Source organism: Halichoeres trimaculatus, unplaced genomic scaffold, assembly GCF_033239565.1.
Source record: "Halichoeres trimaculatus isolate MK-OKI-2021-1 unplaced genomic scaffold, fHalTri1.1 fHalTri1_scaffold_1, whole genome shotgun sequence".
NCBI classification, from domain to species: domain Eukaryota; kingdom Metazoa; phylum Chordata; class Actinopteri; order Labriformes; family Labridae; genus Halichoeres; species Halichoeres trimaculatus.
In genome coordinates this window covers 34,741,399-34,753,610 of record NW_027437179.1, presented here as the reverse complement: position 1 = coordinate 34,753,610, position 12,212 = coordinate 34,741,399, and the positions used below count along the sequence as shown (strand labels likewise).

General features: G+C 38.7%; 3 protein-coding genes across 3 annotated transcripts; 2 read left to right on the top strand and 1 right to left on the bottom strand.

Annotated features, from left to right (window-relative positions):
• Positions 1-249: 249 nt before the first annotated feature.
• Positions 250-1,755, bottom strand: LOC141791152 (transcription factor HES-5-like). Its single transcript, XM_074671415.1, has 2 exons — positions 1,599-1,755; positions 250-1,484 (listed from the first exon to the last, which is right to left on the bottom strand). Exons 1-2 carry the CDS (start codon positions 1,659-1,661, stop codon positions 1,050-1,052), a joined length of 498 nt encoding a protein of 165 aa, XP_074527516.1. The 5' UTR covers positions 1,662-1,755; the 3' UTR covers positions 250-1,049.
• A 2,652-nt stretch (positions 1,756-4,407) lies between these two features.
• Positions 4,408-6,041, top strand: LOC141791129 (transcription factor HES-5-like). Its single transcript, XM_074671376.1, has 2 exons — positions 4,408-4,655; positions 4,770-6,041. Exons 1-2 carry the CDS (start codon positions 4,593-4,595, stop codon positions 5,037-5,039), a joined length of 333 nt encoding a protein of 110 aa, XP_074527477.1. The 5' UTR covers positions 4,408-4,592; the 3' UTR covers positions 5,040-6,041.
• A 3,064-nt stretch (positions 6,042-9,105) lies between these two features.
• LOC141791123 (transcription factor HES-5-like) lies at positions 9,106-10,699 on the top strand. Its single transcript, XM_074671363.1, has 2 exons — positions 9,106-9,291; positions 9,406-10,699. The coding sequence occupies exons 1-2, from the start codon at positions 9,229-9,231 to the stop codon at positions 9,832-9,834; spliced, it is 492 nt and encodes a 163-aa protein (XP_074527464.1). The 5' UTR covers positions 9,106-9,228; the 3' UTR covers positions 9,835-10,699.
• The last annotated feature ends 1,513 nt before the right edge of the window (positions 10,700-12,212 follow it).

The following is a 12,212-nucleotide window of genomic DNA, read 5'->3' as shown; positions in this document are numbered from 1 at the left end:
GCCTTACATTAAGAAGAGAGAAAAGGGGTGTGCAGAATTGAAAACCATGCTTTGATGCAAGTATGAGTTTCTGTGTGTTAAAAGGCCCATTACATGACCAATAGAGGGCGCTGCTACCACAAAAATATAACTGTTGACCGATGCAATTCCCAATCCCTGTAATGTCACTGCTTTTAGGCACAAGTTGTCTCTCTTGTAAGTGCTGCAGTTTAAGAAGAAGATGATGACACAGCTGAAGATTCAGTTGATTATTTTTTATTCACAAGAATACATATGTCTCATCCTGGAGACACTCTGTGATAATATATCACAGTAAGAACTTGTAATACAAGGACATTTGCTCAAATCGAGCAAAGTGAACAGCTTTAGTTTCTTCACAAAACACAGGATATTGTTTAGTAAAACCTAAACAAATTGAACAGACTCTCTGCCACAGAGAGATGACTTTCAGATTAACACTTCAACTGTTAAAAAACATGTTGGTGAAAGAACTTTAAGAACTCAACATGAGTCAGTGATCATTTGCAAAGTAAATAACTTGCTTATAAATGCTAAAAAAAAATGTAGCTAATAAATCAGTCATTCTGTCACTTGATAAGTTTTAGAACAGAAAACTTAAAGACAGGTGTAATCACACCGGCTAGAATCAGACAAACATTCTGATTTTTAAAAAAGCATATGTATTCACAGAATACAATTTTAGGCTTTTCTCCATAAGAAATTAAAAAAAAATCCTCACAAAGGTTTACACTGAAGTAAAGCAGTGTGATCTTAAAACAGATCAGTTTGATATATTGGAGATCAACCCTTAATGACAACACATCATATAGAGGTCAGCTCAGTGTCTCTGATCACTTTGATCATCAGATGAGACAATAAATGAAGTCTTTGAAATCATTAATGAATCAGATTTGATTCGTGCAACATGCACAAAAAGATTTTCACATTTCTTCAGAGAAATAAAACTTTCTTCTTGGGACTCAGTCCTGAAATCTTTGACCAACGTGGTCGTGTCAGTTTGTCTGGTAGTAGCTCCAGTTTGTAGGAGTCTACCACGGCCTCCAGGGGGCGCTGCTGACTGGACTCTTCTCTTTGCTGATGCTGGTCTGGACTGTGGAGCTCAGAGGAGAGAAGTCAGCCTCTGTCAGCTTCTTCTCAGAGGAAGACTGCAGCTTGTTGAAGTGGTTCAGCAGTCTCCTCTGGGACGTCATGTTGACCTGCTCCCTGGACAGGAAGTGAGCGGCCTCCTGGACACACCTGGAGTATCCCTGAGTGACAGCTGCTGAGTTCACAGCTTGTTTGTGCTGCTGCTGCTGCTGCTGCAGTTGTCTGAGGACACAAACGGTCATCTCCAGGATGTCTGCTTTCTCCAGCTTGGAGTCTGGCTGCTGTTTGAGGAACTCTGGACCCAGGAGAGACTTGAGCTGCTCAATGCTGCTGTTGATTCTCTCTCTGCGTAACTTCTCCACCAGAGGCTTTCTCAGCTGCAGAAAGAAGAACAACACTCATTAATACACTTTTCCTAGAAAGAGGGTTGAGGCTTTGAGATGAGGCAGTGTTTAAATGAAGGCTGAAGTCTTGTTGGATGTTGAATTTACCTTGTGAGTCAGAGTCAGATGCTCCTGAGAGTTGCTCATTGCTGCAGTGATTGTAGGAGCCATGTGTGGATCTGTGTGCTGTAGAGGTCTCTGTAGAGAGGATGTGATGTGTGCTGGCTTCAGCCCTCCTATTTATAGTCCCACATCTCCATATGAATGTGTGGGTTTGGGTCTTGCTGGACTTTCTCACAGTCTCAGCCAATCACAGAGCTGCTAGAGACAATACGGCGTGTGGAGCGGCAACATGCTGAATGCTGTTAATGCCTTGGGGACAATGGTTAGATCTCAGGGGAACAGGTGGAGGGCTGGGGGGATCATGGAGACACACTCATAGAGCTGTGTGTGGATGTGGGAAAGTGGTGACCCTGTGGGATCAATGACTTTGACTGAGCACACGCTGATTAAACCTTTGGCACATGTGGCAGATTTTATTCACACGTTTAAAGTTCTTAAAGCTTTCAACAGTTTTTCTGCCCCAAAAATAAACTGAGCATATCACTCTAGTTTTAAACAATAAAAAACTTAATCTTAGATCCTTTAAAAAAAAAAAAAAAAATCAACGTAGGCAATGTTCTTGAATTCCATCACCCATTTCACAGTTTTTTTTTATGGAGATGGTGTCACTGTACACAGAAACAAACACCCCTACTCAAGTCCAGATGGGTTCTGACCTAACAGAGTCATCTGACACGTGCCTTGTAGTCAGTGTGAGTAAGAAGCCGAGCTCTCTTTCCCACACTGACTCCCTGTATGGTGAGCTCATTGATCCACAAATGGACTCCTGTGGCAGATGCTGGCTCTGACATCACCAACCATCTGGAGGGAAAGCACGCCATTGGCTGGATCTGGCATGTTGAAAAGTTTAAACTCTTGATGAAATATATCCAGGAAAGTTTCCCTGGAATGATTTATAATCTTACATCATCAGTTTGAAGTCAGTGTTGTACATTTTTAACTTCCAGTAATGACCCTGACTCATTACACTAATGATTGAGCTCTTCACATAAGGATAGGGGCTCTTGGGTGGCAGCTGTTTCATGAAGTGTGCCAAATCCCTCTGGAGAGTTTCCTCTCTGCTGCTTGGATTGATGTCATTCAGACTGAACTCAGCTCTCCAGAGTTTCCCACACTCGTGTCTCTGTGCAAGCTGGCTCATTGAGGTGAATGTTTTGACCTTTCAGGATAAATTAAAAGACAAAGATGTAGATGGATTCTGAAGGAATGTAGAAACCTAAATCTTGAATATTTGTTTGAGTTTGAGTGTTAAATATGAGAGGGGAACTTTAACTGTTTTGTGAACTTTTTCTAATATGAGAGTAGAAACAACACATTTTATCACCACCTTGAGACCATATGATTTAAAATAGTTGACCATAACAGTTACCACTATGCACCAGAGGGTTGAATAGTGTCTTTCTTGCATAACACCTTTAAAGTAAGGGAAGAAGTCAGTTTAAACAGATTTTTATCACTGGTGAGAAATAAATTTACAAGAAAATCTACAATCTAAAACTTCAACTGTATATTTTTGTCTCTATTTTATACACTAGTGCCTTTTTGTTTTAGATTTCAACTATGCTTTCTTGATCACAAATGGATAATTGAAACAACACTATCATCAGATGTTCTGATCTGTAATTTAGACCAATACAACTCAAAAAAATAAAAATTCACGATTTTTAGAGTACAATGTTAGTATTTGGAGATAAAATCTTTGAGGGAATCAACTTTTTACTTTCCAAACAATCAAACAAGTACTTGTTTTCTTGATTAGTGCCAGTCTTCCTGTTCAGTGCTCATGCATTAAATCCTAATTGAGTTCAGTAAAAAAAAAGGCACAAGTCTGTTTTCCACTAATGGACAGAGTGTGGGAAAGCTCTAGAGAGCAGACAGGAGTCTGAGGGATTCACAACCCACCAGACCCAAAGTGATCCTCTTAAGGGAATTGGCACACTTCAGGACACAGTTGCAGCTCCCCCACCCTCCTGAAACCTCCCACTGTCGTGATGGTAGAGCTAAAGAAGCGATTTATCTGATTTTTTATACTGAAATATGCTTGTAACTTGGGTGTGAAATGGTACATGAGTGATGAGGTCATTCATTTCAAGTTGTTTCAGCCAATGGCGTGCGTTCCCTCCAGATGGTTGGTGATGTCAGACGAGAACACAGAGCCAGCATCTGCCACAGGAGTCCCTTTGTGGATCAATGAGCACACCATACAGGGAGTCAGTGTGGGAAAGAGAGCTCAGCTTCTTACTCACACCAACTACAAGGCACGTGTCAAATGACTGCTGCATCTGGACAGCTGCATGATAATTACCATAAGTTTGACCACACGTGAGGTCAACACAGATATGAAAGTTTTTGAAGTGTCCACAAACTCTACAACTTTCTTAAAAACAAGTCAAGGAAGATAAAGTTTTAGATTGAAGCATTTTTCCCCCGATATATTTGACTTAAAGATTGTTCTTTACTATTTCTATATTAAGATATCACCAGGTAAAATAAGAGGATATCCCAATCGAGAGATTGAAAATGCAACTCCTAATCCAGGTTCTTTTGTGAAGTGATTTCAGTAAAATTCAAAATAACTTTCACTGTCAGTTTCCAAAGTGTGCTCAGGTTGATGAGCGTGTGCTCAGTCCGAGTCATTGATCCCAGCTTCAAGCAGCAGATCTGCTCTCCCCACAGGGTCACCACTTTCCCACATCCACACACAGCTCTGTGAGTGTGTCTCCATCAACCCCCCCAGTCCTCCACCTGTTCCCCTGAGATCTAACCATTGTCCCCCAGGCATTAACAGCATTCAGCATGTTGCCGCTCCACACGCCGTATTGTCTCTAGCAGCTCTGTGATTGGCTGAGACTGTGAGAAAGTCCAGCAAGACCCAAACCCACACATTCATATGGAGATGTGGGACTATAAATAGGAGGGCTGAAGCCAGCACACATCACATCCTCTCTTCAGAGACCTCTACAGCACACAGATCCACACATGGCTCCTTCAATCACTGCAGCAATGAGCAACTCTCAGGAGCATCTGACTCTGACTCACAAGGTAAATTCAACATCCAACAAGACTTCAGCCTTCATTTAAAGACTGCTTCATCTCAAAGCCTCAACCCTCTTTCTAGGATAAGTGTATTAATGAGTGTTGTTCTTCTTTCTGCAGCTGAGAAAGCCTCTGGTGGAGAAGTTACGCAGAGAGAGAATCAACAGCAGCATTGAGCAGCTCAAGTCTCTCCTGGGTCCAGAGTTCCTCAAACAGCAGCCAGACTCCAAGCTGGAGAAAGCAGACATCCTGGAGATGACCGTTTGTGTCCTCAGACAACTGCAGCAGCAGCACAGACAAGCTGACTTCTCTCCTCTGAGCTCCACAGTCCAGACCAGCATCAGCAAGGAGAAGAGTCCAGCCAGCAGCGCCCCCTGGAGGCCGTGGTAGACTCCTACAGACTGGAGCTACTACCAGACAAACTGACACGACCACATTGGTCAAAAATTTCTGTACTGAATTCTGAGAAGATTTATTTCTCTGAAGAAATGTGAAATGATGATCAAACTGATCAGAGACACTGAGCTGACTTTTCGATGACATGTTGTCATTGAGGGTTGATCTCTGATATTTGAGACTGATCTGTTCTAAGATCACACTGCTTTCCTTCAGTGTGAAAGTTTTCTTTAAGTCACAATTTGTGTACTTTGACATTTCATTCATTTACTTCTGTTTCTGCAGAAAAATGAGTTTTGAGACTTTTTTCCTGAGGAAAAAAATTAAGAATTTCTTTCACACGAAAACATCTTGGCATGCATGTTGCATGATGTAAATCTGATTGCATTAGCAATCTTTGCTTTTCCTACCTGTACGTTCATGTACAGTTCTCTGTTTACATTTGTTATTGATCAAGCTGATCAAAATAATTATTGCCACGTGTATATTCTGAACTGATCTGTTTTGAGATCTTAATGTTATCCTTTTATTTTAGAAAGGTTTCCTTAGTGTCACAGTTTTTTGTGACCTCCTGTGTGGGTTAATAATTTGAAATGTGATTAACTTTAAAATGATCAAATTGTCCATATTATGGATGTTGTTCTGATACATTCCCTTAAAAGTGATCTATTTAAAGATCTTCATGTCAAACCTTTATTCTTGAAGGATTTGTTTATTACACTTTTTGTGTGACTGAAGTTTGAAGTGACATTATATCTGTTTTAAGATAACTGTTTGCTCTTCTTTTTGCTTTGTTGTAAAAGTTTGAACCCTGCTCCATTTGTCTGGAGTTTTCTAAATAACAGATGTTACCTGTGTCTGCAGGTATTGTGTTAAGTCTTTTATAAAGACAGTTGTTCCTTCACTCTGTGTGAATATAGTGTGTCTTGTAGAAATCTACAAGCTGTCGTTGTGATGTATCATCACCTCTGTTGGTGCCATGAATAAACAAAAAAACACTGCAATCTGAAATTTAGTGTATGTGTATTATTTTCTGATGGTTCAACTCAATTTTTTCATGAATGCTTCTGTTTATACAAGCTTAATTAAAAGTGTCAATGAATTACTCATAAATACCAAACACGTTAATTAGTAACAGCGTGGAGTAAAACAAAGCTGGAAAACGTGTTCAAATCAGAGATGAGATGGGGAAAGATTAGTGATGTTGTGTCACTGTATTGTTACAGAGGATATCAGTCACCAAACATGACAATCAATTAGAAACCTTCAGTTTTAGATGTTTAATCTTGTAACTTTAATGTTAACCATCCCTTTGAAAGAGCTCAGACATGGTGTGTAATGAGATGCGTGATGCAGCACACTTCTATTGTTCATCCAGTGAAAGGACAGAGTGTGGGAAAGCAGAGGAGACTCACTCACAGAGCGCTGAGGGACAATAGATCCAGACCTTTGACCTGAAGAGACAGAGATTAAAAGAGGGATCAGCTTTAGAAACTAGAACCTGCTGCACATTCTGCTTTTTGTTGTTATTAAAAGTAGCTTAAATGTCTTTAGGTTTTTTTTTTTAAGTCTATGTCTGTAGTGCAGTATTTTAACAACGTTTGTTGTATCTAGCCCTGTAAAGCCTAACCCCCCAAAAAAATAGAAAATTATACATATATTTTTTTAAATAAGATGTTTATAAACCCCTTTTAACAAAATCCACAAAAAAATTGCTGCATTATTTTGTCTTTTTTTTTTTTTGTATCACATTTCACACATTTGGCATTTTTGGCACATTTTTTCCAAGTAGTTTAGAAAACATACATTTTTTTCTATGTGGAAAATCCTTATTTTAAAAAAATGTAACAATTCTTGCCACAATGTGTTATAAATTAGCAGTGATATTCTTGAAAAAAAGCGTGTGGATGACTTAATGAGCGCAGTCATTTTGCAAAGGACCAAAACACAACTTCATCTACCTTCAGTGGAATAATAATCCCAAAGGTGGTACAAAACATACATGTACATAAATAGTTTCCTGTTGAGGAGATCAAAGTCTTTGAAACTTATGTACAAAATATGATGTGTTTGGAATCATAAGGTTAAATATCCAGGTCAGATTTCAATACCTAAACATACTTTACTTCATAAATGTGGTTATGTCCCAATTTGATCATTGTTATTAGAGACACAGAGTGACTATTAGCTGTATATATTTCTAAGAAAAGCAACCAAAATAACACGAGATAAAATAAAATAGAATTAGATTAAGAAAAATAAAATTAGATTTACAAAAATAAAATAAAATTTAAATTAAATTAAACAAGTCAAATTAAAATAAATAAATTTAAGACACTTTCATATGATCCTATTATCCTGCCTGGGTATCACATATTTGTTCGTATTCCATTTTTACAGGAGTTTCTCGTTACAATGAATTTGTATCCCATAATTATGTGATTTTTTTCTCATTACTTAAGAAGGATTTTTTTTTTTTTTTTTTTTTTTGCTTTAATTGAAACAAAGAGGTGAGAGTTTCATTTGTTGTTTTAATAAGTGTCCATGTAGTGTGAGGGGAACCAGCAGAGGGCAGCACATCCAGCCATGAAGGGCTGAAGAGCTGTGCTGACAGAATGCACTGCAGAAAACAAGCTTCATAACACTGATGTGTTGGCTATGTTGCCACTTTGGCTATCTTTTTTTTATCTTATTTTTTAAAATAACGTTATCTAAGTTGCAAATCTTTTTGTATGGATTTTTAGCTGGACAAAGTTATAAAATGATCTCTTACTTTCATTCTTTGAGAATAAATTGCTGTTGAACTTTTGACAAAAGTTGTGAAGGGGCATGTAATGTAGACTTTGACCATTGGAGCTGATGGTAACACCTTAAAGAAGTGGACAAAGATGACATTTTGAAACTTTTTAAAAGAAATATTAAGTATCTATAAGATAAAATTGTTAAAAACAGACAATAATTTAACACATTTCCCCCCCAAGTTGGCATTCAAAGAAACCCCACCAACAGCTTGTCTGAATAGCTGTCAAACAGTCAAAGGGTGCTTGATGTATTTAAGAAGAAAAGTGTGGGAAAGCTCTGGAGAGCAGAGCAGGGTGTAAATGACATTCACCCCACCAGCAGTAAAGTGATTCTCTGGGGATTTGGCACACTTCAGGAAACAATCAAACAATCACCCCCCTGATAAAGCCCCTAGCTCAGTTTGTACACAGACTTTGTTTGTTACTTTAGTCCATCAAAAAATACATTTTTGGATATTTTGTAACATGAAAAGATAAGATTTGGACTAATTTTGGCAAAAAAGAAAAAAAAAAAAAAACTCAAAATCTTACAACTTTTAAACATGCAAGAGCCAGCCAATGGGGTGCTTTCCCTCCAGATGGTTGGTGATGTCAGACGAGAACACAGAGCCAGCATCTGCCGCAGGAGTCCCTTTGTGGATCAACGAGCTCACCATACAGGGAGTCAGTGTGGGAAAGAGAGCTCAGCTTCTTACTCACACCGACTGAAAGGCACGTGTCAAATGACTCTGTTAGAGTCCATCTGGACGACAGCAGATTACACTGGACTTTAATGATGGTGTTCTAATAAGGTGTTATATCATTCCCTTTAATCTGCGAGACACTTTGGAAAATATGCTTTATTTTTTTATTACCAAAATAATAAAAAAATAACCTTACAAAGTAACGAAATAACAAATTTATGAACAAAAAAGAAAAACTCTTAAAAAAATCTTTTAATTTGTCCTTTGACTTAAAAGAGATCAATCAAGGCAGGAAAATCAACTTTTTAACTCCTCAAATTTCCAGTGCGTCACAAACATTTACTGCAAATGTATTATAACTTCTAAACATGCTCAGTCAAAGTCATTGATCCCACAGGGTCACCACTTTCCCACATCCACACACAGCTCTGTGAGTGTGTCTCCATCAACCCCCCAGTCCTCCACCTGTTCCCCTGAGATCTAACCATTGTCCCCCAGGCATTAACAGCATTCAGCATGTTGCCGCTCCACACGCCGTATTGTCTCTAGCAGCTCTGTGATTGGCTGAGACTGTGAGAAAGTCCAGCAAGACCCAAACCCACACATTCATATGGAGATGTGGGACTATAAATAGGAGGGCTGAAGCCAGCACACATCACATCCTCTCTTCAGAGACCTCTACAGCACACAGATCCACACATGGCTCCTTCAATCACTGCAGCAATGGGCAACTCTCAGGAGCATCTGACTCTGACTCACAAGGTAAATTCAACATCCAACAAGACTTCAGCCTTCATTTAAACACTGCTTCATCTCAAAGCCCCAAGCCTCTTTCTAGGATAAGTGTATTAATGAGTGTTGTTCTTCTTTCTGCAGCTGAGAAAGCCTCTGGTGGAGAAGTTACGCAGAGAGAGAATCAACAGCAGCATTGAGCAGCTCAAGTCTCTCCTGGGTCCAGAGTTCCTCAAACAGCAGCCAGACTCCAAGCTGGAGAAAGCAGACATCCTGGAGATGACCGTTTGTGTCCTCAGACGACTGCAGCAGCAGCAGCACAAACAAGCTGTGAACTCAGCAGCTGTCACTCAGGGATACTCCAGGTGTGTCCAGGAGGCCGCTCACTTCCTGTCCAGGGAGCAGGTCAACATGACGCCCCAGAGGAGACTGCTGAACCACTTCAACAAGCTGCAGTCTTCCTCTGAGAAGACGCTGACAGAGGCTGACTTCTCTCCTCTGAGCTCCACAGTCCAGACCAGCATCAGCAAAGAGAAGAGTCCAGTCAGCAGTGCCCCCTGGAGGCCGTGGTAGACTCCTACAGACTGGAGCTACTACCAGACAAACTGACACGACCACATTGGTCAAAGATTTCTGGACTGAATCCCAAGAAGAAAGTTTTTATTTCTCTGTAGAAATGTGAAAATCTTTTTGTGCATGTTGCATGCACAAATCTTATCTATTTGTGATTTCAAAGAAGTCTTTTTATCTGATGATCAAAGTGATCAGAGACACTAAGCTGACCTCTATATGATGTGTCATCATTGAGTTTTTTTTTCCTGATGAATCAAACTGATCTGTTCTAAGATCACACTGCTCTCATCTTTCACTTTAAGAAAGACAATATTATTCTATACATGTTGCATATCTACAATACTCTACTTTATGTATAAGTAATTCATCCAGTGATAACATGAGTTATCTGTTGAATGGTATTGATCATGATAATCACAAACTGACGTTTTTAAGTCAGTGTGATTCTTTCTTCATTCTGTGTTTTCGAAACTGATCTGTTGTAAGATCTCGATGCCTTTACTTTCTTCTGAAAGTTTTACTCCCATCACTCTTTGTGACGACTGAAATCTGATCTGTAGTAGATTAAAATGTTTATCCTGTAATATTGATACAGGATTATTTGATGTCACGATTTTGCAGTGACACTGTTTTATAAGCTGATCTGTTGAAAGGTGAAATTTGAGATACTGTCCACAGCTCATCAGGTTTCGATGAGTTGATGTATCTCAAAAACTCCTGGATCTCATGTATTGTTTGTCTTTTATAAAGACAGTTGTTCCTTCACTCTCTGTGAGTACAGTGTGTCTTGTAGAAATCTACAAGCTGTTGTTGTTGTGATGTGTCATCACCTTTGGCTCTTTGAGCTTTGATTAATAAAAAATCTGCAAACTGTAAAGTTTTTGTTTTGATGTATTTTTGTGTCACTCCTAATCAGTGAGATGAAAAAAACATTTTCTATTTTCATATTCAACCGACAGGTCATACAACACCTATTAACAAAGAGAATTAAGACTGCTTAAAACATGTACAGTAAAAAAAACATTTAGTAAACAGTTCATATTAAAATAAAGATTCAAGCTAAAGTATAAATCTAAATATAATTTAAAGAGGGAATTTTACTTTCCACTGCTGGAATTTCAGCTCAAGTTTAATATTGATCAGTTCTGTCTTTAAAGGACATCAGTCATTGTCTCTAATGAGATGGGTGATGCAGCACACTTCTATTGTTCATCCAGTGAAAGGACAGAGTGTGGGAAAGCAGAGGAGACTCACTCACAGAGCGCTGAGGGACAATAGATCCAGACCTTTGACCTGAGGGGACAGAGATTAAAAGAGACCCTGAATACCACTGAGCACAAGTCCCAACATGTTTGGGAAACTGCACCTAATTTCTCACATGTGTATTTGAAACCTCATTTATTTATATGTGTGATTTACCATTCGATAAAACTTGACTGAAGCAGAGTTTAAAAATTTACAGTTCCACCTGAAAGGTCACAGATAGTCAAAAATTTCTGCTGATTTCCCCCCTTTATTATTCATTTTTTCTTTATAAATCTGTCACTTTTGTACTCACAAGTTTTCTACATAGATTTCCTCCAATTTCAAATATTTCAACCATTTTTTCGTCTAAAACTTGTAACTTCCACACACTTAAGTTGGCCTTTTTTCAAGTAGTTTTGCAATTATTTTCCCTCCAAATTTGCCCCTTTTTTGTCTACAAAATGGGAAGTTGTTTCTTTGCAACTTTGCCTCTTTCATTCTCACAAGCTTGAAAAATGTATCGTATTAATGTGCCATTTTTTAAAGTGATTTTTCTTTGTTTTTACTCACACATTTGTCAGTTTGAAACTCACATTGGCTTCTCTTTCATACAAATTCACCACTTTGAGACAAGATTTCAGCAGAGGAGACTCCCCCACAGAGGGCTGAGGAACAATACATCCAAACCTTTGACCTGAGGAGAAAGAAAGCCCTGTTTTAAAACTAGAACTTGCCCAAACTCACACATCTGGTTTTAAGTTTTACTCCTTCTAAAGCAGCTATACCAGAGTTCAGAAAAGGTTATCATTTTTCTCATAAGCCACTGTCTTCAGCTTAGTTTTGGTTTAGCCACTCTGGTATAAGAGTTCAGACCTTATGCTTCATATTTAACAAACCCTTGCCAGATAATGTCTCAGAGTGAAATATCACAGAGAACCTCAAGATCTAGAATAGTCAATAAGTTCTTTGATTTATTCAGACCCAACGATACTAGACCACTATGGTATAAGGACACAACAAACTAATCTTGAGTTTGAAAACTATTGGACAATCTAACTCTGAGATAATGAGAAAGTCACTGCCAAAGCTTTCGAAAACAAAATTTTAAATAGTCTCTCTTTAAGGTATCCAAA